The sequence below is a fragment of the Anarrhichthys ocellatus genome, unplaced genomic scaffold (assembly GCF_004355925.1).
Source record: "Anarrhichthys ocellatus isolate YVR2014 unplaced genomic scaffold, GSC_Weel_1.0 scaffold83, whole genome shotgun sequence".
Lineage (NCBI taxonomy): Eukaryota > Metazoa > Chordata > Actinopteri > Perciformes > Anarhichadidae > Anarrhichthys > Anarrhichthys ocellatus.
The window spans coordinates 22,844-44,796 of NW_022280113.1; the positions used below are offsets into that span (position 1 = coordinate 22,844).

At 41.9% G+C, this 21,953-nt stretch overlaps 3 protein-coding genes across 4 annotated transcripts in view; 2 read left to right on the forward strand and 1 right to left on the reverse strand.

The window, feature by feature from the left end:
- Positions 1–1,841: 1,841 nt before the first annotated feature.
- On the forward strand, positions 1,842–17,204 carry evpla (envoplakin a). The gene is made up of 23 exons (XM_031874631.1): positions 1,842–2,012; positions 6,411–6,510; positions 6,601–6,755; positions 7,366–7,489; positions 7,660–7,791; positions 7,956–7,997; positions 8,219–8,380; positions 8,511–8,618; positions 8,769–8,864; positions 9,002–9,112; positions 9,610–9,756; positions 9,869–10,020; positions 10,121–10,218; positions 10,377–10,549; positions 10,725–10,900; positions 11,152–11,290; positions 11,395–11,588; positions 11,917–12,067; positions 12,193–12,276; positions 12,521–12,628; positions 12,723–12,815; positions 12,940–15,626; positions 16,103–17,204. Exons 1-23 carry the CDS (start codon positions 1,954–1,956, stop codon positions 16,791–16,793), a joined length of 5,982 nt encoding a protein of 1,993 aa, XP_031730491.1. The 5' UTR covers positions 1,842–1,953; the 3' UTR covers positions 16,794–17,204.
- ten1 (TEN1 subunit of CST complex) lies at positions 16,827–19,915 on the reverse strand. 2 transcript variants are annotated; one of them, XM_031874630.1, is made up of 3 exons: positions 19,727–19,915; positions 18,755–18,912; positions 16,827–18,442 (listed from the first exon to the last, which is right to left on the reverse strand). In XM_031874630.1, the coding sequence occupies exons 1-3, from the start codon at positions 19,813–19,815 to the stop codon at positions 18,303–18,305; spliced, it is 387 nt and encodes a 128-aa protein (XP_031730490.1). In that variant the 5' UTR covers positions 19,816–19,915; the 3' UTR covers positions 16,827–18,302. The 2 variants fall into 2 exon arrangements, with proteins under 2 accessions (XP_031730490.1, XP_031730489.1); XM_031874629.1 differs by having other exon boundaries at positions 16,827–18,484.
- A 101-nt stretch (positions 19,916–20,016) lies between these two features.
- The window catches only part of LOC116398348 (peroxisomal acyl-coenzyme A oxidase 1-like), a 3,432-nt gene continuing 1,495 nt past the window's right edge, over positions 20,017–21,953 (forward strand). Inside the window, exons 1-2 of the mRNA XM_031874574.1 lie at positions 20,017–20,190; positions 20,872–21,031. Of these exons, the coding sequence (XP_031730434.1) occupies positions 20,082–20,190; positions 20,872–21,031 (269 nt within the window). The 5' untranslated portion in view covers positions 20,017–20,081. The remainder of the gene's footprint in view (positions 20,191–20,871; positions 21,032–21,953) is intronic.

Consider the following 21,953-nt stretch of genomic DNA (forward strand, 5'->3'; position numbering starts at 1 on the left):
ACCAAGTTTTGTAGAAAATCATATTTTTCTGTGTAATTGTAATTTGTAACCCTGGATTGTTGGCTCCATGAATGGCAACAACTATGGATTGCTAATACTTTGGTTCAGATATGCATGTACTCCTCAGGATGAGTTGTACAAACTTAGATTTCCTGACTTTTCATCTTGCTTTTAACAGGTCAAATACAATGCTGGGCTATGACCAATAATTAAACTAACTACCAGGTAATTGCAGATTTTCAGAACAATTTCTGTCCACGTTGGATTCACAGATCATTTTTTACTTTAGAAGCAGTTGATGAAACACTCACCATGAGGTCTCTTTAGTAGCTGTTCTGGAGCTTTTGTTCTTATCAAGAATTATTTAAATAAGAAAATAGAATGAATAGTTTATCTGGACTTTAAAGGACATCTACAATGTCATCTGCTGAGGAAGACCATGTGTTTTGATCAAAAGCTCCTTTAAAGTTACTAAATGGACCTTGTGATGAGACTATCTAAGTAGCCCAGATCTTGCCCAAAATATTTCCTCATTAAATATAAAATATTTAATAAGAAGCTGTTTTGGGTGTATTTATGGAGTGGAATGTGGCTCCACATACATCTCTAAGCAACAGAAAGAGTATCTGTTTTTTCAGACAACTAGACACACCCAGAGAGAGACACCGTATGACTGGCCTGATCAAAAATGTGTGCTCTCTGTGCTGTTCCCCACTCTGCTGCAAAGAAAGCGGCCCAACTGCATTCCTCGCCATGTCAAAATAAAAAAAAGACAAATTTGGATGTATGAAGGTTAACACAAAGCTAACTGATACGCCTAACATTAGTGTCTGGTTTACAAAACAACTACAGCACATTGTGTGGAACTGGAAAAAGAAGGGGGGGTCCAGGGAATTCTCCCCTTCCACTTTTTAAAAAATAAACAATCTCTATTTTGATGCATTTTTTTGCACTCTGGCACCTTATTTACATTAAAAGTACAACAAAAACAAACAATGTTTATTTTCATTGTGAATTAGAAGAGGGTAAGTGGGCAGGCGGCAACATCTGGGTCTGAAAAGTGAAGCCAATGCCGAAGTGCGTTTAACTTGTATTCTCTCTACAGGCCATCAGGGGGCGACTCCTCTGGTTGCAAAAAGAAGTCTGATTGTATAGAAGTCTATGAGAAAATGGCCCTACTCCTGACTTGATTTATTAAATTAGTCAACATTATAAACGTGAGTTTATGGTCTCAATTGCTAGTTTTAAGTCTTCTTCAATACAGCATGATGTGCATTCAGTACATTCTGGTCCATTTAGAGTAAAATAGACCATAAAGCAGGGTATGCTTTAAGGTGTGGCTACCTTGTGATTGATACTCAGAGTTATCTGGGTTTTTTTAACTTTAACCCTTTCACAGTTTTCATTTTATGAAAGTTAATTGCAACATTTTTGGTCACCTAAAAATGTCTTATACAGCATTGGGTTGTGCTTATAGCTCCACCCTCTCATGTCACTTCTGGTTGCAAAAAACCAAGATGGTGGCGGGCTACCTGGTGAAAGAGATGTGACAGGAAATGAGGAGAGAGAGAAAGACTCCAAGAGATATGTATTAATGGTAATTAATGGGGCCCTGCTCCCTGTGAGAGATCTGAGAGTGTGTCAGAGCCCAGATGAAAAGGAAGGGCAGGGCTGAGGGTGGGAGGAATGGTAGAGAGTGCAGGGAACAGGTCGGTCCAGTCTTCCTCTGCAAGGTGGATGTCTGGGTGGTGACACACCTGCTAACCTGTCTGGGAGGAGCTGCCATCGTCAAACCCTGCTCTGACGTGAGTGTGTGTGTGTGTGTGTGTTTGAGAGGAACCAAAGAGAGAGGAGAGAAGAGTGGGAGCCACAGGGTGACGAAGACAAGGACGAAGAAGGAGTAAAGGAGAGAGAGAGAGATTTTTGTTTGCCTGACCCCACACAACCTCCAGGATGTTTAAGAAAAAGGAGAGTAAGGACAGTACGCTCAAGGGCTCGAGCAAGCTAAGCAAGTGAGTTTTTTTCCCCAGAAGACTTTATGAATGTAATGCACGCATTAATGTATGTGTGGTGGCACTGTATCTCGGTCATGTCACCCCTCCTCCTGTTCTTCCCCAGCCCAAAAACTGTGTCATGTTTCCTGTGCGTGCCGTTGTCCTCTTTCCCTCTCAGCGTTGCCCTCCTTTTGCATTATGGCTGCGTTGAAAGTTTGCTCAGGCAGTTTCTCCACTGAATTCAAGTGCTGTGTTAAGCCAAGGTTAATCCTCAGTGATGGAGAAAGCTTCACGAGATGTTTGACAGGCTGTTTGCAGGGCCCTGGGGTCAGGTTTACTTTGTAAACATGAGGTGGGACAGTGTGCTTAAAGACAAGAGGTGGAACTCGGGAAAATAACTGGAGGTGGAAATCACAGAGAGAACAAATGTCATCAGCTCTTTTCAATCTGCATGGGTGTGTTTTCACCAAATCGGAGTCGAGACTTACACTCGAGGCGGGTAGCAAAACATTGTTGCTGGTGATCATATTTCAATGGGAAAAAAAAAATCTCTATCCTCTGAGAAGTGTGTGTGATGTGGCTTTTCTTGTGTCTGGCTGCTGTTTAAGACGTAGAAAAATATGTGTCGCTCACACAGTACATGTCATAAAATTGTTGGGTGGAGGAAGAAGGCTGGTGGCAACTTGATGAAGAAAAGTTGTTAAAAAAAAAAAAGCTTAATTTGATGTGAAATGTCCCTTTCATGTATCAAACGTAAGGAGATATAGACAGTAAGGAGACAAATGTTCATTCATTGTAAAGCGTCAAAAGAAAGTTGCTGATCTCACTGCAGGTGAAGAGAAGACAATTTCACTCTGTCCTGTACTTCTCTTAGTAATGATGAGAACAGGTTGTATTTGTAGTCTCAAAAAACACGAGATTTATTGACATAATGGCTTTTAATGCACTTTTAAATACACAGTGTGTGACAAGACCATCAGTTTGTCAGACGACGGAGAGAGAGACACATTCAGCTGCCAAAATGATTCAAACATTCCACCTTTTTTGTCCCTGTTTGATGTCACAATACTGACGTGGTTTCACAGGCAGGTGGTTTCGCCTTCCTTCTATACCCTGGACATGTTGTGTGACTGCCGATGTGTGAGGGCTGGGCAGTCTCTACTGCTCAGCTGGTTTCTTTCTCTCATGAGGGCGTTGGTTCCCAACTGTACTTTATGACAGAGGACATGTTGCTCACTCCATTCAGCCCTGAAGAGGTTCCAATCAGCAATTAAATCAATGAAGACAGTGATGAAAAGGGCTGCGACTAAGGATTATTATTATTGTTGAGTCATATTTTGTTTTTTCAAATTTTTGATTCCTAATTTGGTTTATGAATTGTCCGCAAGTCCACAGCACAATCTCCCAGAGCCCACGTTTTGTTTGTTTTGTCTGACCAACAGCCCATAGATATTTATTTTTTATTCCAATTGAAATGATAGAAAACAGAGAAACACAGCAAATCCAGCAAATATTTCCCATCTTTACATGACTTTGATTATTAATCGATAATCAAACTTGTTGTTGATTCATTTTCTATCCATCGACAAATAGATTGTCAGACTGAGCTGAGAGATGAATCAATAATTCTTTTCTTTGGTTTCATACCAGCAGAAGTGTCTACGCTGCTGAGGACTGTCAGCATTTAAGGTCAACTGTTGTCTTTGTGGATAGTCAACGGGCAGAGCGGAGCTTTTAATGAACTTATTCCAATAAAGTTAAATTCCTCTTTGTGCTGTGATTGGTGCTGAACCTGCTGAGAATATCTCCAGCTTTGTGCTGCTTTCAACCGCTTTGAGCCCCAAAATTCAACACAACTGAATTTCATTATCTAAAACTGGGAGCTGGGAGGTGATTTACAAGTTATAATTAAATAAGGGAGTGTTTTGTGGTGCACATTTTGTGATCTTCCAACTAATTCAGAAAATGCAGGCAAGCCCTTCTAATTGATGCGGGTTATCCAGTTTTGCCAAATGAGCCGTACCTGCTCGCCATTCATGTATGCAACCATACACTCATTAAGTCATTTTTAACTCACTATATTATCTATATTTTAGTGTATTCTTTGTCATCGGAAGTTGCCATTTAGCTCACTAAACACAAAACTTGTGCTTGTTGACAGAAGTGTTCACTTTTAAAACTCACACAAGGGTTTGAGTAAACAAGGCTCTACTGTATTCAAAGGAAGCACACAGAGGAAGTGTGCTGACGCAGACACACGTGTCCCCATCATTCAGCTCCTTGACCATCGTTAATGTTAAACAACTCATGTCCTCCACAACCTCCCCTCCCTCACACCCACTAGATGTAACAGAGAGGTGTAATGAACCTTGTGTCACTATTATTTTACCTCATCAGAATAAACCGCCTTTATTTTATTCATATTGTTTCTCACAGCAGGAAAAGGGACAGACCTCAAATTTAATGACAGAGTTTTGTTTCTTTCTTTTCTTTGTTTTGCTTTAAAAGAATCAAAGACACCCCAAGAAAGAACAGGTGGTATAAAAGCATGTATATCATAGTATCACACCTCTCCATTAATCCATGGTCTGCTGACTCATATCAGTCCTTGTCCTCATTGTCTCTTTCTTTAATTTGTTTATTTGTTTGCCAGCAGAGAAAGCAACATCTCAGTGATTAGGAGGTTTAAACAATAGCACAAGTATTCATTTGGATGAAATGTGTGTGTGTGTGTGTGTGTGTGTGTGTGTGTGTGTGTGTGTGTGTGCGCGCGGCACATACCTGTCTCTCCTGCTGAGTGAGCAGGTATAGGGAGGCCATTGTTAAAGCAGCCGCAGAACCAGATCAGCTTGCAGCTCAGTGAGTCAGTGCAGGAAGAGGAACTCTGCATTCCTCTGTCGCTCCATTTAGGCCAAATCTACCTTATATGACATTTGCTTGCATCTGTCAGAGAGACATGACATTGTACTTTGAGGTATAGCTTTGGTATGAGGGTCAATTAACCAGCGAGGTCCTTGCCAACATTCTTTGGGTCGGTGTTACACATCAGCATTATTTCAGAGATTTTATTGCATGAATGAAGTCCTGGCAGGTTGTAAATTCAGCCCTGTAGCATAAACTCTCGGGAAGAAAATTTTAACATGTTAAATGATTTGCGATAGGTCGGTGGAGAGATGTTTGTGGGTTTTTTGTGCAGATGAAACTGACTTTAGAGTGTAATGATGCATGTTGTGAGGATTTTTCTCAGAGTTAAAGGGTATTTTACAAAAGCCACAACTGGTGCTAAAGAGCAACTAGCAGGTGAATGAATGTGTGGTAAAAACAATATGAAAAATATATTTCTATAATCACGGTACAGTGACATGTTTTTTTTGTAAGGCAGTTTTAAATGGAGACACTGGACCTTTGGACACCTAAAGCATTAAATACAGTAATGCATTCATCCTGCAAGTTGCTCATTAAATGGGATGCAAGTTGATAACTTGATTTACTGTGAGTGAGTGGACGGAGAAAACCACAAAGTTCACCACAATCAACAGTTTGTAAAGCTCCTCTAATGTCGCCTCTTGTTTAATCTCATTGTATTTCTCACCAGTTTGCAGATGATTTGATTTAATTTAATTTGCATCCACTGGATTGGAATCATCATCATGTGTTATATTTATTCTAATATACTCCACATCACACATAGACCTCTTGTTTCTAGAAATTAATTTAGAATTATGGGTATAGTTCATCTTTCGTTATCAGCGTGCGTGATTTGTTGGGTTAGGTTTGGTCTTGATAAACAGGCATCAGTCAGATAACACAAAAGAGTGAAACAAATAAAAAGAGAACTTTGCCAGTGCAGATTTGTCATAGTGGAGATCTTATATGTCCTTAAACCTTATTGTCTTTCAACATGTCTGGGCTCTTTAGTTCATATTAAAAGAGGTTGAAAAAAATATAAACCAGTTTTACTTCTGTTCTTGAAAATGTATCTTTGATGGTATGAGAAAATATTATTAGAAATGTCCGCTCTTTCTCCCTAACTAAGCTATATAATATCAAATTAAGGAACCCAGACACTCCCTAAAAGTAGTTCATTGGGTTTTTAATAGTTTCTGAGTATAAACATTGGAAACGTTGTCGAGCTTATTGGGAACATGTTTCCTTGTTCTTATCACAGTCTTTAAGTTGTGTCTCTACCTGAAGGCCATTTAAATTCGGAAGCTGTTTTGTCGTCAATATTTATGATCAATTAGACTATTCACTGAGAGCCCCAAAAGACAAACTGAAAGACATCCTCTCTACTGGTGAGTCTCTCAGAGGGGGGGATTGTGGAGCATGAGAGTTGAAATGCTGAGCTCAATCTCGGTAATGCACCATCTGATCTGTTTCCCCCTCCTCCTCCTCCTCCTCCTCCTCACCCTGCAGGGCCAAGGCCAGCAGCATTGCCTTGCTGGTCGCCCAGATGCAAAAGAATGCCGACACAGTGGAGAAAGACATCCTCAAGTCCGAGGAACTGCTGGCTGTGGTGAGAACACGCACTGAAAGACGAACACAAACAAATCACTTTTACCGGCAGCCCTCCCTTAATGAAATAACTGTTGTCTACTTCCACCAGGATGCTGAGAATGACAAGAAAGAGCTGCCCTGTCAGCACCAGACTGAGATATCCGAAAGGCTGGGCGAGGCCGAGGGCCTGCTGAAGGACCTCTTCCTGGACGTCGACAAAGCCAAGAAGGCCCAACATCCACAGGCCCGAGAGATAGAGAGCGAGTGAGTAGAGTGAGAGAATAGATACAACATACAATCACAACATTGCTGCCCAAAGTGTGGCGCTGCCGCAGACCTTTACTGAAGGTTTAAGGGGAGACACTACAGGTCATTAGAGCAAATAATGTCACTAAAAGATGTTACCATGAAATTTCCCCAGTTGATTACTTGCATTAAGACAATTACTTTTTGCATTAAAAATTTTCCTTAAATATGTAAGTGAGGTAGTATCTAACGCACACCTTTGGTGAATTTAGGAAAAACCTACAGACGCAGGTAGACAAAGTAGTAAAATAAACAGCTAAATGTGTATTTTGGATGTTTTCTTTCCACTAGTCTGAGAGAAGGCATGTTAAGGAAGCAAAGTTGATCGGTGCATGATAAAATAAAATCTGATAAACTTGCTTTAAGAGACTGGCGGTCTTTGTCCATTAAACTGGCAAAGTTCCTCTTTATTTTCATTTGTAGATCAACTGTTATTGTGAAAGAATTTGGTTTTATTTAGTCTGCATTTATTCGTATCATTACTTCACAGTGTAATTTAGACTATAGGTCTCAATAAACACAAACTTCTTTGTTTCTTTGCATCTCTTCTGCCCTCTGATGACTCCAGTGTCCTCCACCTCCACGAGCGCTGGTTGCAGGACTGCGCCTTTTACCGAGACATCTTCGAGCAGGTTGACGACGTGTCGCGGATGCCCAGAATCGACTGGGCGCCTGTTTTCAATGAGAAGCAAGTGCGTACAATAACACTGAACAAAACAAATCCTTTAAACTTGTTGTAACATAAAAGTGTTGAGCTGAGCGAGATAAATTACACAACCAACTAAAGAGTGTTGAGCCTGTTAGGCCTGGTAGTTATTTGTGTCCACACGTCATTAACTGTCTTCCTCCCGTGTGCTCTCAGAAACTGGTGAACGCGGAGGAGTACGGCCCCACCATGGCAGACTTGGAGAAGCAGGTCGCTTTTCACAACATCCTGCACAAAGAGGTCGAGGCCTACAACTCGCAGCTCTGCGTCAGCTCGGCAGGCAGCAAGGTCAACATATATAAAAATATTCTGGGTGTCTTCACTTGATTTTTGAGCGCTCTGCATTCACCACAGCAGCTGATCTAAATCCTTTAATGTGTTGCCTTCTTTCATCTCAATGAAACATGGTTTTTCAGCAGCTCATGAGGTTTGTTGTTGTCTTGTTTTTATAGGAGAAATATGTTGAGCTGAAGAAGCAGTACACCAATCTACTGGTGAGTAGTGTTGTTGTAAAAGCCACATTTCTGTTATATATATTTGAGTTGACTATAAAGACAATGAGTGAACATCTATTTGAGTGATTTTGAGAAATGTCTCATCACTTTTCTCTTTAAAGTCACAACACATATACTATTTCCTTTTTGACCTTTAAGACACATGTTTATACACTCAGAGCTTCTCAGGTTTAATTGAGTGTCATTTAATTTCGCCTCAGGACAACTCCAAGTGGCGTCGCCACTATCTGAACAGCCTGTACGAATACATGCACGGCAGCAACAAAGAACTGGTCTTCCTGGGAGAAGAGGAAGATAAGATCAAAAAACAGGACTGGAGTGACCGCATGGTGGACCCACCTGATGTCCGCAGGCAGTACGAGGTCAGTGAACCATTAACGGCCTCATTAATTTGATGACGTTGCTTGTGTGTGAGTAATCCAAACTGAGTTAGTTCTTCTGTATTTGGATAACTGGACAGCTTAATAACAACACTAATTATACCTCAATCAGAACTTCAAGAACAACAGCCTGCTGTCCCACGAGAGCGAGGTGAACAGACTCCAGGACGAAGGAGAAAGACTCATTGGACTGAAGCACCCAGCCAGTGACACTATACAAGTAGGTCTCATTACCCAGAAGGCACAGCTTTCCAAGCAAAGGCGACACTTTGAAGGCCAAAAAGTCTTTAAATTTCTAACCTTTAAACTCATTTTTAATGCCACTGAAATGCATGTTAGGATAACTCATAATATCACGTCCCATCTCCAGGCTCAGAGAGACGCTGTTCGAAACGAGTGGCAGAAATTCCTCAATCTCTGCATTTGTCAAGAGACACACCTGGACAGTTTGGAGGAATACAAAAGGGTAAATATGGGAACACCGTACACCACAATTTGTCATTATGATGATCTGCGTTTGAGTCACGTTTGTGTGAGAAGACATTAATGGTGACCCATTCAGGTTTTTAACAGAAGAAATATGCATTTGTGCTATTTTTACAGTACCAAATGGAGACTGAGCAGCTGTCAGAGACGCTGTCCAAACTCAACAAGAGCCTGGACCCCAATTCCATCAGCAAGAAGAGCAACTCGGAGACATTGATGCAGCTCGAGGTACAGAACAGCTTTTAGAGACAGAATCAAGGACTGCAAGTCCATGCACATAACAAATTCAACTTGCACCTCCCTGTGGGATAAAAAAAAAACACTGTAGCACCCACTTCTCTTATTGTGAATGTTATATGAAGAACTGAAAAACAACACATTGGAAGAATTATCTATTTCTTTATTATTGTATGTTAGACATTTGTATACCTACCTTCTTAAGGTACAAAGTAGGTATACAAATATGCACAAATACTACAGTACACATCCATCAATAATTAAAGCCACATTCTTTCTTTTTGTATTTTTAAATATTTTTTATAAAGGCTTGGATACTGTTTGCTTTTATTTAGCTGTGAATCTCACACCTTCCCCTCAATTTAAAAGAGGTAAAAGAAGTCCAGCTCAGTTAGTTTTTTTCCCACAGTTCACACTAACAAAAAGATTTAAACATTTTGGACACTCTACCAGGAGATGAGTATTGATAAGATACTGTTTCCCACCAGGCCGAGGAGAAGGCCGTACAGAACAGTGAACAGCAGCTGGCCGACCTGAGGAGACGCAGCACTACCATCGCTCCTCTGAAGCTGCGACGCATCACCCCCAGCAGACCCATCACTGTGGAGTCCCTGTGTGACTGGGAGACAGATAAGGTGGAGCTCCTCAACCGGCAGAAACTGTCAAATATCCACAGCTGAGATGGTTCAATTCATGTTTCCTGTCTAAACCTTTTGCGTGTGTGTTTCGTTTATTATCACCATCCAGGATTCTCTGGAAAGAGGCGAGAAGTTCACCCTGAAATCAAACTCAGACGAGAACTGGGCCTTAACCTCCACTAATGGGGCAACAAAAAAATTCCCGGGAGTTTGCTTCCAGATCCCTCCACCTGATCCAGAGGCCATCGACAAAGTGGACCTGTAAGTAATGCAGGCTTGTATTATTATGCAGCTACAACAAAACAATGCAAAGATATCAGTCAATAATACTGTGTCTATTCACCTTTTTCCAATTCATTAGGTTGGGTAGGGAACTGTCAGACATCAAGAAAAGAAGAGCTAGTCTGGCGGCATCGCTGAAGAATCACAAATCCGAGGTCTCCAGGTCCCAAAAATCAGGTCATTGTCTATCAGTTAAATAGTCTCATTATGAGGCATCAATGCTTCTTTAAACCATGATGATGATTTAACACCAATTGCACAAATAGTTGCACATTTTTATCTCAAGGCCACAATCAGACAAGGCAACTAATAAACGTCCCTGTTTCCTCTTTCAGTCCCAGTGTCTTCTGCCCCGCTGGATCCAAAAGTGAAAGCCCTGTCTCAGCAGCTGGACAAGCTGGACGGTGACCTGGCCAGCGCTGAGGAGAGCATGCTGAGCCGCCTGCGAGCCCCGCTGAACCGCAGCGACCCGGCCGGAGATCTGGCCAAGAGGCTGAGGGAACAGGAGGTGAGAGGACTGAAGTCACAGACAACCAATGTTATCCTTATTCACTGGAGCCAAGATCGTTACCGTTAGCATGTTTCTGCCTTTATTCTCTGGAGGATTTGATGTCTGATATGTGATGACTGCCCTACAGTTTATGAGTGCAAGTATCTAAAGCATCTACATTTGTCCCTGATAGGAAACTGCCGGGACTCTGAAGGCTCTGGAGCAGCAGAAGCAGGCAGCTCAGGCTGACCTGCAACCCCTGCTGTCCAAAGATGCCAACAGTACCTCCTCTGCACTGCCACTCAAGCTGAGCGATGCCAACAACAAGCACAACAGCATCGCAGCACTCGCTGACCTCTACACCAAGAAGTAAGTGTATGTTTTGATTGGGAAGTTGCATGTGACACGTGGAAGGGATTTGTCTTCAACAAAAATCTGGTTTTATCCCTGTTTAAAAACTGCAAGTTCAAACTTTTCCCTCAATAAATGATAAAAAAAAACCATTAACACCAGTCATATTTTTATAGATGTACATCTGTCTGTCTTTGTCGAGCTGTGCTACCGTAACAGATAATCTCAGTAGTCCGACACTTATCAATGCATTCATCCTTTTTTTTCAGAGCTAATGCTTCTCTCAACCTGGAGAGTCAGATTAAGCATGTAGACGGCCTCGTCTCTGGGTTTGAGAAAAATCTGAGTGACGATGGTCCAATCCCTGAAGTGCCAAATGCAATCCAAGCCCGCGCTGAGGACATTCGGGTGAGGAAATCTTACCTCTTTCACATAAAAGGTGGTTCTTTTTCTCATTGGTTCAACTTAGAGTTGACTGATTATAAATTGCGTGTCTCCTTTGCCGTATTCAGTACCAGCGAAAGTCTGTGACGGCGGCTCAGGACGACGTGAAAAAGCTGAGTCAGGATCTGGAGACCACGGAGCAGCTGTGCAGCTCTCTGCAGCAGGGCTATCAGGAGTACTGCCCTGACATCCGGCGCCAGAGAACAGAGGTCAAGCAGCTGCAGACCCGCTACGCCAACTTGGACAACCAGCTGAAGGAAAGGTACAGCAGTGTGTGCACTGGTAGTTCCGTTAGCTGTTTGCCAAATTTTTTTTCCTTCTAATCTTTGCTTGATTTTGTGAAATCCTTTACTTTGATGAGTTTGTGTGCAGTATAATAGTGTATACAACTTTACTTGTTTCACATTGTTTTTCATTATATTAAAACTACACACAGAAAGCAGATACATTAATATGATCAGGCAAAGGTTTAAGCTAATTACACCTCAGATAAAAATATGTTTTAAGGAAAAGGCACAAAAGAAAACAAAAAACAGAGCTTTTACAAAGTCAATTGTTTAATTTTCTGTCATATTGATGAATTCTCCCAGAGAAAACATCTTACAAGAAGCTGGAACCAAGAACCAGGAGTTTCAGAGTACGTCCCAATCCCTGAAGTCCTTCCTGGATCACCTGCCGCAAAACACGATAAACTGCAATGATGATCTGTCTCAGGTTACTGCCAGGGAGAGCTCCCAAGAGGTGAGGCTGATATTTATTTACACACATGCTTCTCTCCATGCAAATCTGAAAAATCAGCTATAAGTAAATGATAGATGATATAAATAACTCACAGTGATTAACGTCTGTTAAACTTTTCACCACAGAGGGTGATCGATGACCTGAAGAGGAAGGGAGATGACATGGACAGAGTGACGGACCTGTCTCAAGACCTGCAGAGTCTCCTCAATGTAAGAATCAAATGAATTGTAACACAATGCTGTAAAATGTTAGCAAGGGACTGAATTGGTGATAGGAAACTAAAACATCCCAATTGTTACCATCAGTGATGACGTAATTGTATCAACTTTCTAATTCATGGTCTTTCAATTAAAAAATAAATTGCAAATAGTCCACTACTGGGAAAACAAGCGTACTTGACTTTGTGACTGAGAATGACTTTGTGCTCTAAGCCTGATTCTCATGTCTGTGCAGGATTACGAGGTCAACGTTGACAAATACAACAGTACACTAGAGAACGCTGGAGCCACTGTTGCCAAGAAACCTGCTATGATGACACTGGCTGATGGTGTTCAGAGACAGGTAACATTTAAACTCATTAAATTAATGTAAATTTGTTACATTCATTAGAAGATCAAGGTGGCTGATGGTTTGCTGTCTCTCTTGTTTATTGCAGGAAAAGGATCTGGTCAACCGATACACTGAAGCAACAGCTGAAAACACCCAACGCCAAAAACAGATGGGCTTGGCAAAGAATCTCATTTCACAAGTAAGAAAGCAGGTCACCTTTTCAGTACAAAACATGTTTTCTATAAAACTACTTAAAGCTACATCGCAAAACAAATCGTTTGTCAACTAATTGCTATCCAACTAATTTGCTTTTCCTGCTGCAGAATGAAGAGAAAGTCCACCTTGTGGCACATCAACAAGTGCAGCTTGAAAGCCAGCAAAATAGTGCTTTTGAGCTGGACGGTCTGTTTAAAGAGCTGGACGAAGAGAAGGAGAGGAAAGTTCATGCCGAGGCAGACCTGAGAACCTTTAATGACAGGTTGGTGTCGCTGAAGAGTCGCAGAGGAGTGGAGCGTGTTGAGGAGAAAGAAGTACTGCAGTATTACCGCGACCCAAAACTGGAAACCGATTTGTCTGATCTGAAGAGAATACTCCATGAAGAGTCCCTGAGTCGTAGCACCACCCACACTGAGGTTGAGGTGTTCAACAAGAAAATCATTATCCTGGAGGAAACTCTCAAAAGCATGCCACCCAAACTGTTGACCAGAGAGGTGACCGAGTTTGAGAGAGATCCTCAGCTGGACGTAGAGGCCGCTAAACTGAGAGACGAGATGGCGAGGATGAGAGATGAAGTTCGAGTGAGAGATGGGGAACACATCCAGATGAGGACAGAAGTCACGATTCTTCAGCAGAAGAAACCGACCATCAAAGAGAGGGTGGTTAAGAAGGAAGTGCTGAAAGTGGAACAGGATCCGGAGATGTTGAGAGCGGTGCGGACATTTGAGACGGAAATTTCTGATGAAAGCAACAAGATCAAGCTCATTAATGATGAAATCTTCCAGACGAGGAGCCAGATTAATGCACTTGAGAGACTGATTCCTAACATTAAACCGAAGGTCATCACAAAGGAATTGAAAAGGATTGAGCAAGACCCTGAGCTCATCACCGAATCTAAGAGGATTCGAACAAGCTTGGATGAAGAGAGGATTGAAAACAACTCCTTGTCCACAGAGGTGATGGCGCTCCACAGTCGCTACCAAGAAGTTCAAGGCTGGAGGCCAAAAGTTGAGGTGAACGAAATCGTCAATGAGATCTACCGGATAGACCCCAACACAGAGGCGGAGATAATGCGGCTCAGGAAAGACATACAAGACTTCAGCAAGCAGCGCTCTGATATGGAGAGGGAGATCACCCAGGTCACCACTGATGTGACTATCCTTCGCTCTGAGAAGCCCAAGGTGGAGATGAAGGAAGTTCTCCAAGAGGTGGTTAAGGAGGAAATGAGCCCTGAAAATGAGAGAGAGATTCGGAGGCTAAATGAACAGGGGAACCATTTACGCACCACCTACAACTCCCTCCACGACCAGGTGATACTGCTCAAGAAAGATAGAGATGAATGGAAGGCTGAGAAGTCCAAGATCGAGACAAAAGTCCTCACCAGAGAGGTCATCAAGTACGAGCCTGATCCTCTAATGGAGAAAGAAGCTGACCGTTTGAGAAGAGATGTGCGGGAGGAGGCACAGCTGCGGCGCAAAACTGAAGAGATGGTGTTTGACCTTCAAAACAACTACATCCTGTTGGAGAGGCAGAAGCCTGAGGAGAAAGTGGTTGTGCAGGATGTTTTGCGTTTACAGAAGGACCCAAGGCAGCAGATTGAGCATGAGAAGCTCGGCAGGAACCTGGATGAAGAAGTACAGACCCGCCGTCAGCTAGATCTAGAGTTGCAGCAGCTAAGAACAAAGGTGGAAGACAAAGAGAGGATCCTCAGGGAGAGTGATGAGCACCAAAAGAGGATTCAAGCCGAGTTTGAACTCAGAGAGATCCGTCTGCGCATCACACAGCTGGAAAATGCCCCACCTCCTGTTGAGGAAAGTATTATTGTCGAGGAGGTACTGAAGGTTGAAAGAGACCCAAAACTGGAGAGGATGACAACGGGCCTTCGGTCAGACATGGACAAGGAAACCAACGATATATTGCGTTTCCAGAGAGACATCCGTAACATCACCCTAAAGCTTGAGATTCTACAGAGGGAGAAGTCTGGTGAGAGGACGGTGTACAAAGAGATTGTCCGCGTTGAGAAAGACCAGGCCGTCGAAGCCGAGAGGGATCGCCTGAGGGAACAGGTGACTCAGCACAAATTTACCAGACAGGACATGGAAGTTGAAATCAGACGTCTCAGTGATAAAATAAACTTTCTGATGGCCAACAAATCCAGCTCTTCAAGAGAGGAGAATACCCTGAATTTGAAAAAAGATGACTTACAGAGGGAGAGGGACAACCTCACCCGAGAGCTCAGGACACTTGAGGCCTCGAAACACGACATCGGCCTTTCTTTCCAGCAGCAGAGCAGGCTGATGAGCGAGAGAACGCAGAAGAGCAGGAAGAAGAGCATGATGATGGGGTCTGATACTCAGCGCCTGGAGAATGAGATCCTGGACGAAAAAGAAAAGATCCATCAGCGAGACAGCACCATCCGGGAGCTTCTAATGAACGTGCACAAAGAGGAGCATGCAGAGACAAGGACCAAAGAGACCAATGTCTCCACCAAAATCACCATTTTGGATCCAGATACAGGCAAAGACATGTCCCCGTACGATGCCTACACGCAGGGCCTGATTGATCGTCAACAGTACGTTCATCTGCAGGAGCTCGAGTGTGACTGGGAGGAGATTACTTCCCTGGGACCCGATGGAGAGACATCTGTACTGCAGGATCGCAAGAGTGGAAAGCAGTACTCCATCAAAGATGCCCTGAGAGATGGCCGGCTGACAGAGTATGATCTACAACAGTACAAAGCAGGCAAGATTCCCATCTCGGAGTTTGCCTTGCTGGTTGCGGGTGACAATAAGAAGCTCAACTCAATCCAACAGGGGCGTTTCTAGGATTCAAAGAAAGGGGGGGCTTAGCCCCAAGGGGAGTGGTATGTTTGCGGCAATTTTTTTTGGAGCCGTGGATATCCATTGTTTCAGACAGTTCATAGATTGGTTCAATCAGAAAGAGTGTGATTTTGCTCTGTAGTTTTGCTTGCATTCAGTATATAACACAAGAGACAGAATTTCAGGGGCATCGTGAAATTTGACAACACAAATATGAACTTTTCTTAAATAAAGAGAGAAATAATTTTCCTGCTTGTAAAGGAAAGACGGATAAACTAGCTTTCATATCCGCGTCACTCCCAAATCCTAATTCTTAAAGGGACCGCACACAATGGATGGAGAATGGACCTGACAGTGTCAACCTTATATCGTTAAGTATGACGATAGGCTATTTGATTGTAATTTGAAGGGGGAGAAAACATACAAACCAGCTTCAGCCCCCCTAAAATAGGCCTAATGACGCCCCTGCAATCCACAAGTCCACCACACTAAACCAAGCCTTTTCAGAGCTCTCCACTGCCAAAGAAATCTTCCCAATTGCTGGAATAATGGATACAGACACTGACTCCTGCTATACAATACGCAACGCCACCTCGCGTAAACTGATCGACCAGACCACCGCCCAAAAACTTCTGGAGGCTCAGGCATCAACAGGCAGCATCATTGATATCAGCAACAACCAGAGGTACACAGTTCAGAAGGCAGCACTCAGAGGCCTCATCGAGGAGAATCAACTCCAGAGGCTACTCAATGCACAAAAGGCCTTCACTGGTGTTGAAGACCCCATGACCAAGGAGAGCTTGTCTGTGGGAGAAGCTGTTCAGAAAGGCTGGATGCCGAAGGACACTGCCATTCACTACATGGAGGCTCAGCACCTGACGGGAGGTCTGGTCAATCCCAACACCGGCCGCAGGGTGAGCATCTTTGACGCCATCGGGTCCAAAATGATCGACAACGCGATGAGGGAGTTGCAGAACGAGTCGACCTATATCAAGGATATTGTAGACCCCATTACAAAGGAGAAGATCAGCTACAAACAAGCTCTGGATCGCTGTAAGAAAGACCGAGTGTCAGGCTTACCAATGCTACTTACCCACTCCAAAGAGTCTGGTAACAACTCTCCTAGATATGCAAGATTCTAGATATGTTTACAACATAGTTGGAGTTATCTGGTCTGCGGAGTAATGTGGTAAAAACTTAGATCATGGTAAATCCATACATTAATTACAATGTACAATTTGACTCAGGAAAAGTCTTCTGCAAAGCTTTCTGTCTAGCCAATTAATTGCCGCTGTGTTGCCTTTGTTTACCAAACATGTCTGATGTGGGCAGATGTTTTTTTTCATGCAATTTAAAAACAGAATATAAATGCAGTTTCTTTGATATTATTGTTTTATTAGGGACACTGGGACAAGGTGCAATGCTATTTACAATTATTGATTTTATTCTGTATTACTCATAGGCTATCGTTGACACTGTTGACTTTAAACTCAATCTTGTTTGATACTTAATGAACTACCACATATCAATAAATTTAAATTATAATGGTTAAAGAGCATGGATTCCCTCACTTTCACAGCTGTATAGTCTTTTCCAATAAGACAAACGGGCCACTACAAGCTTCTCAATATTTACTTTCAAGAACATATCAGATTCAATCACATTTTAAGAACCCAGTGAACAGCATCATCACTTTTTATGCACCTGTCAGGCATTCCAAGTGTGTCAGGAGTAAAAGGGTATGTTCCTCAACACACCGATATCCTTCCTGACATCAAATGACAAATAATGGGCACCCACTCTGCCCGGTGTACATGACCATGCTGGTTTCAAATATAACCCATGGAACCTAGAAATAATTTTTGAAAGAAAAAGAAAATAATTAAACAATCAAAATTGTTCCTGGTTGGTGGACCAGTCGATTAATAGACGGATGATGTAAGCTCTAGTCCACATTATGACAGTCTCACAAGTCAAAAGGTTGGGATCCGTTGCTGTAGAATGCAGCCCAGGACCTGTATAGCTCACTAATTAGACCGTGATGTTACTGTTCATATTGAATTCAAACATGTGTTCACAGAATATATAAACACAAAATATGGACCAGACATGCATTAAAGTGCTTAATTTCTTTTATGGTCGTAACGTGTAATAGATAGAGGCCGATGCTTTGAAGATTACATTTTAACATGGATTCATAAACTATTTCTATGATAAAAATGATGCCAGCTAAACAAACTAGCTAAACAGATAGAAGCATGTAACAGATGACATGATGGATATCTCTACAAGGTACAAAGTACTGAAAAGTCTTGCATTTCATATATCCATAGTTTGGTTTTAATCAATATCATGTGACCCATACATAACATATCTATTGTAACCGTTTAAGCATTTTTGAATGATATGGGACCGCAAACTTACAATGACAATGTTAAGACTGGTAATTCTCACCATGTAAAATGGCAGCACAGAAAAACTACAAATCATTTATTTGTGGCTATAATTTTCAAATACCCGTAGACAAGATAGTCAACTGTCTTTTACAGTCAACCAAACAGTCTTTAATCTTGCACAACATCACTCCAGCGCACCATGGCAAACAGCCTCACAGGCAGAGCTGCAGTCCTGATACTCATCGAGCCTCCTGATCAGGTTGCCTGTGCATCGTCACATGTGTGCTCCCTCTCCCTGAAGAAGCTCCTTTGCTCGTTGATGGCTTTCTGTAGAAGGGCAACGTTGACTCCGTCAACGCAGTTCAGCACACGGGCCCGGACCATCGCACCAACCCCTGCGAGACGAGAAGATGCAGATAAGGGCAGGCGATAGAGGCCTGAGAGTGAAATTTAAAAAGAGGCACACACACGTATTTAAAGGGTTAAAGAACTTTGACCTCAAGCTCTATTTCAACTATTGTTAAACCCAATAGCCGTTTAATACAATATTTTATATCTTCACCCTGAATCACGTAAGGGTGAATTACACACACTATACTACTTTCTGGTAGCCAGTCAATTTATTTTTTGATAAGTGTGTGGACCCAAGAAAAACAAAGAATATTAAGTGATTCAGCATTCCCACGCCACAACAGATCCTTCCTTACCCTCAGCATTTTCAATCTCCCCCAGAACTATGTACTGGGCCCCAATTATTGGGTTAAAAGGCTCCACAAACAAGGTGTGAACCACCACGTGGTGCTCTTTTGAAGCATGCTTAGCTGACAGCGTAGCCCTGGACTCCTCAGGCTGATAGCAGACAAGTCTGGAAAATAAAACAGGAAGGTTTGATGAAACAATTTCATCTTTTCTTAAGGTGTATTCCTATTCATTTATCTGATGCTATATTTACTACACATGACCATCTTATATATATTATGCTGCATTATTACAGATTACACCCCACAAAGTAGAAACAATCAGCTCCAGTTCGACCAGTTAGAACATTAAAATACTGCTATCATATAAATAGTTCAACTATATTATGTGTAAAATTACAGGGGCCGTACTGCTGCATAAACAGTACATTTACTGTTATTGTACTTACAGTAACTTTTCTTAAGTAGATTTTGAAGACAGGACAAGATATTCTGAGAATGATTAGTTTTTTCTCCATTTAAAGCACATAAGACCAGATTTAGTTCAAAGTACCTAGATTTGTCTCAGGAGTGGACCGTTTAATACAGCCTCAGATCTGTGGCACCTTTATTCTCAATGTGTGAAAACGGAAAAAAGGGATGATCGCAATGTTGGCTGATCCACACCACATTAAATCAGGTCAAATTAAGACCTGGACTAGATTACCAAGTAGACACAAGAGACAGTTTAGAGAAATTATTCATCAATTTGTGACAACCCAATAAAGGATTATTGCACAGCGTTTTCTCTATTCAGATCACATAAAACCAGATCTAAATAAAACGATTGTACTTTGACTTGTCAAACGTGGATTGCTACTTCCGCCACTATTCATCGTCTCATAACGCAGATATGGACTTTTACCACAAACAAACTCGTTGAAAAATAGAAATCTTATTTTAAGTCACAGCATCGAAACTATAGTACGAAACAAAACCCACCTGCCGAATACCCTCACTGATTCTCCCTCCCGCACTGCTCCAGAGCTTACTTCCCAGGGGAAATGAAAAACTGCAGCTGCGGGAAGCATAACGTCATTGGAAAGAAAATTCTGAAATAGTTGAACAACTCTACGTTGGTGGTGAAGAGGTGTGGAAGTCTTGTGCGCTATCGTTACCCATCATGGTACTACCGGGGTATATGTCACATGACTTGTCTCCGCCCCTCCCTGCGGCTGCGTCAGGAGGAGGAGGAGAACCCAGGGACCCATCAGGTTGAGGTTGCAGGAGGTTATAAAACACATTTGTTATTATACTTTTCACACTACAGTGTAGATATCCAGTCAGATACAGAACCATGAATCCTGATATTATGAGAGAGCGGAAAAACGCCACTTTTGGTGTCGAGAAACTGACCCACATTTTAGATGGGGGGCCTGAAAAGACCAAAAGACGGCGAGAGATTGGTGAGTTTGAAGTTAAATTTTAATTGCGATTGACACCACAAATGCTGTCTTTGGTCAGATCTGGTCATGCCAATTCATGGACAAATGAAGACCATATTTATTTATTTTAATATATTTGTAAAGAAAGAGATTTTTGAATGTACCAAAGTGTCGGTGTGTATACACATTTAAAAATGTTACAAGTGTTTTTTCCAAATTCAAACAACATTCTACTTTCAACGACTACTGCAGCCTCAAAATTATTAAATTCCCATAATAGAATCCCTCATAACAGCGCACATATGTAAATTAGATGTTGTCTCAAGCACACCTGATGCAACTTATCAAGGGCCTCATTGGTTGCATCAGGTGTGTTTGGGATAGAACACATCAAATACCTGGGGTACATTCAGAGTCTCTTAATTGCATCCCATGAAGGGGTTGAGTCATTTTGAGACTGCAGTAGTCATTAAAAGTGGCATTGTGTGTTGAATTAGGAGAGTCTTAGTTGTGTTGACCTATTCAAGTTGTTAGAGTTGTTCATTGAAAACAGCTGAAAGTTTGTACATTTTGCCAATAAATCTAATTTGCAATGGGGGTTGTATAATTTTGAGTGCAACTGTATGATGTATTTGGTCTCAAAATGTGGACTTTGAGCAGCTGTTTAACCAAAAGATACATTTGATTTAATTTCCACTATAGAGTCGATGGTTCTCAGCGACCCGGACTTTAAGGAGGAGGACCCAAACTTCCTGTCCCGCAGTGAGCGCTATGACCAGGCTGTTAAAAAGAGTGCCCAACTGATCCCAAAGCTCAGAGAGTATGGCATTTCAGACCCAGTGGAGATCTACTGCTACAAGAAGTATGTGGTAAACAAGTTTACATGTGAGGACAACATTTAACTGGTGTACATGCATACTGTAGATCCAGATAGGTCTATGATGAGAAGGCAGCCAAAATACTGTCGAATCAGCTGCTAGGAGAGGTCGACACAACAAGCCCATGAGAAAAGGCGTTTATGTCCTTTTTGAAGCGCTCAAGAAAAGATCTCAAGTGTTAAACATTTTTAACTCCGGCGCAATAATTTGGATACAAGTTGTGTACATCATGATACCTCCATATAAGAATTTTGGAGATGTAGTAATGTTCTCCATTATCACTAAAATCATTTTTAGCAAGCAATATAAGGCACTCAACAGCCCAATCATTGTTTGTTCTTATAAACATGGAGGTGGTGAAGTGACTCACACTAGTAGTGCAGAGCCAGAAATACGAAATTCTACTGTGTACTTTGTGTCATTTACAATTCAAATGAATAGAGAAAAGTGACAAACAATAAAATGTTTTTTCTCAGAAGCTTAAGTTTACAAACGCAATATGTGAATATACTTGTACTGCAAACATGTTTTTAATGTAAAGAAAACTATTATGACCTCGGTCAGGTACCGCCAGTATCGAAGGTTTGACTGACGGATACAAAGTGGCATTGCCAGTGATAGTTTTCACGTACCAAAGGTTTTCATGATGCAGCTCGGGCGGCGTGATAGGAGAACAGCCATTAAAAGTGGTGGACCATTTGAACATGTTTTTGCCACCAGTTCCATAACTGTATCCAATAACTAAACAGCAGGGTGGTTGAGACATTTCCTGTGGACAATGTGTCATATTTATCCGTTTAGCCTCGATGCCAATGATTGCAGTTGGAGCAAAACTCAAGATAATATTTAACACACACACAGAGAGAGAGAGAGAGAGAGAGAGAGAGAGAGAGAGAGAGAGAGAGA

Excerpts from the sequence above, each read along its gene's own strand:
- ten1 (XM_031874629.1), bottom strand. The coding sequence starts at position 19,815 with ATGCTTCCCGCAGCTGCAGTTTTTCATTTCCCCTGGGAAGTAAGCTCT. Across the intron at positions 18,913-19,726 it reads TCAGTGAGGGTATTCGGCAG|ACTTGTCTGCTATCAGCCTG; the intron begins GTGGGTTTTGTT and ends TTTATTTTCCAG. Across the intron at positions 18,485-18,754 it reads GGAGATTGAAAATGCTGAGG|GCCTCTATCGCCTGCCCTTA; the intron begins GTAAGGAAGGAT and ends TTTCACTCTCAG.
- evpla (XM_031874631.1), top strand. The coding sequence starts at position 1,954 with ATGTTTAAGAAAAAGGAGAGTAAGGACAGTACGCTCAAGGGCTCGAGC. Across the intron at positions 2,013-6,410 it reads GGCTCGAGCAAGCTAAGCAA|GGCCAAGGCCAGCAGCATTG; the intron begins GTGAGTTTTTTT and ends CTCACCCTGCAG. Across the intron at positions 10,550-10,724 it reads AGAGGCTGAGGGAACAGGAG|GAAACTGCCGGGACTCTGAA; the intron begins GTGAGAGGACTG and ends TGTCCCTGATAG.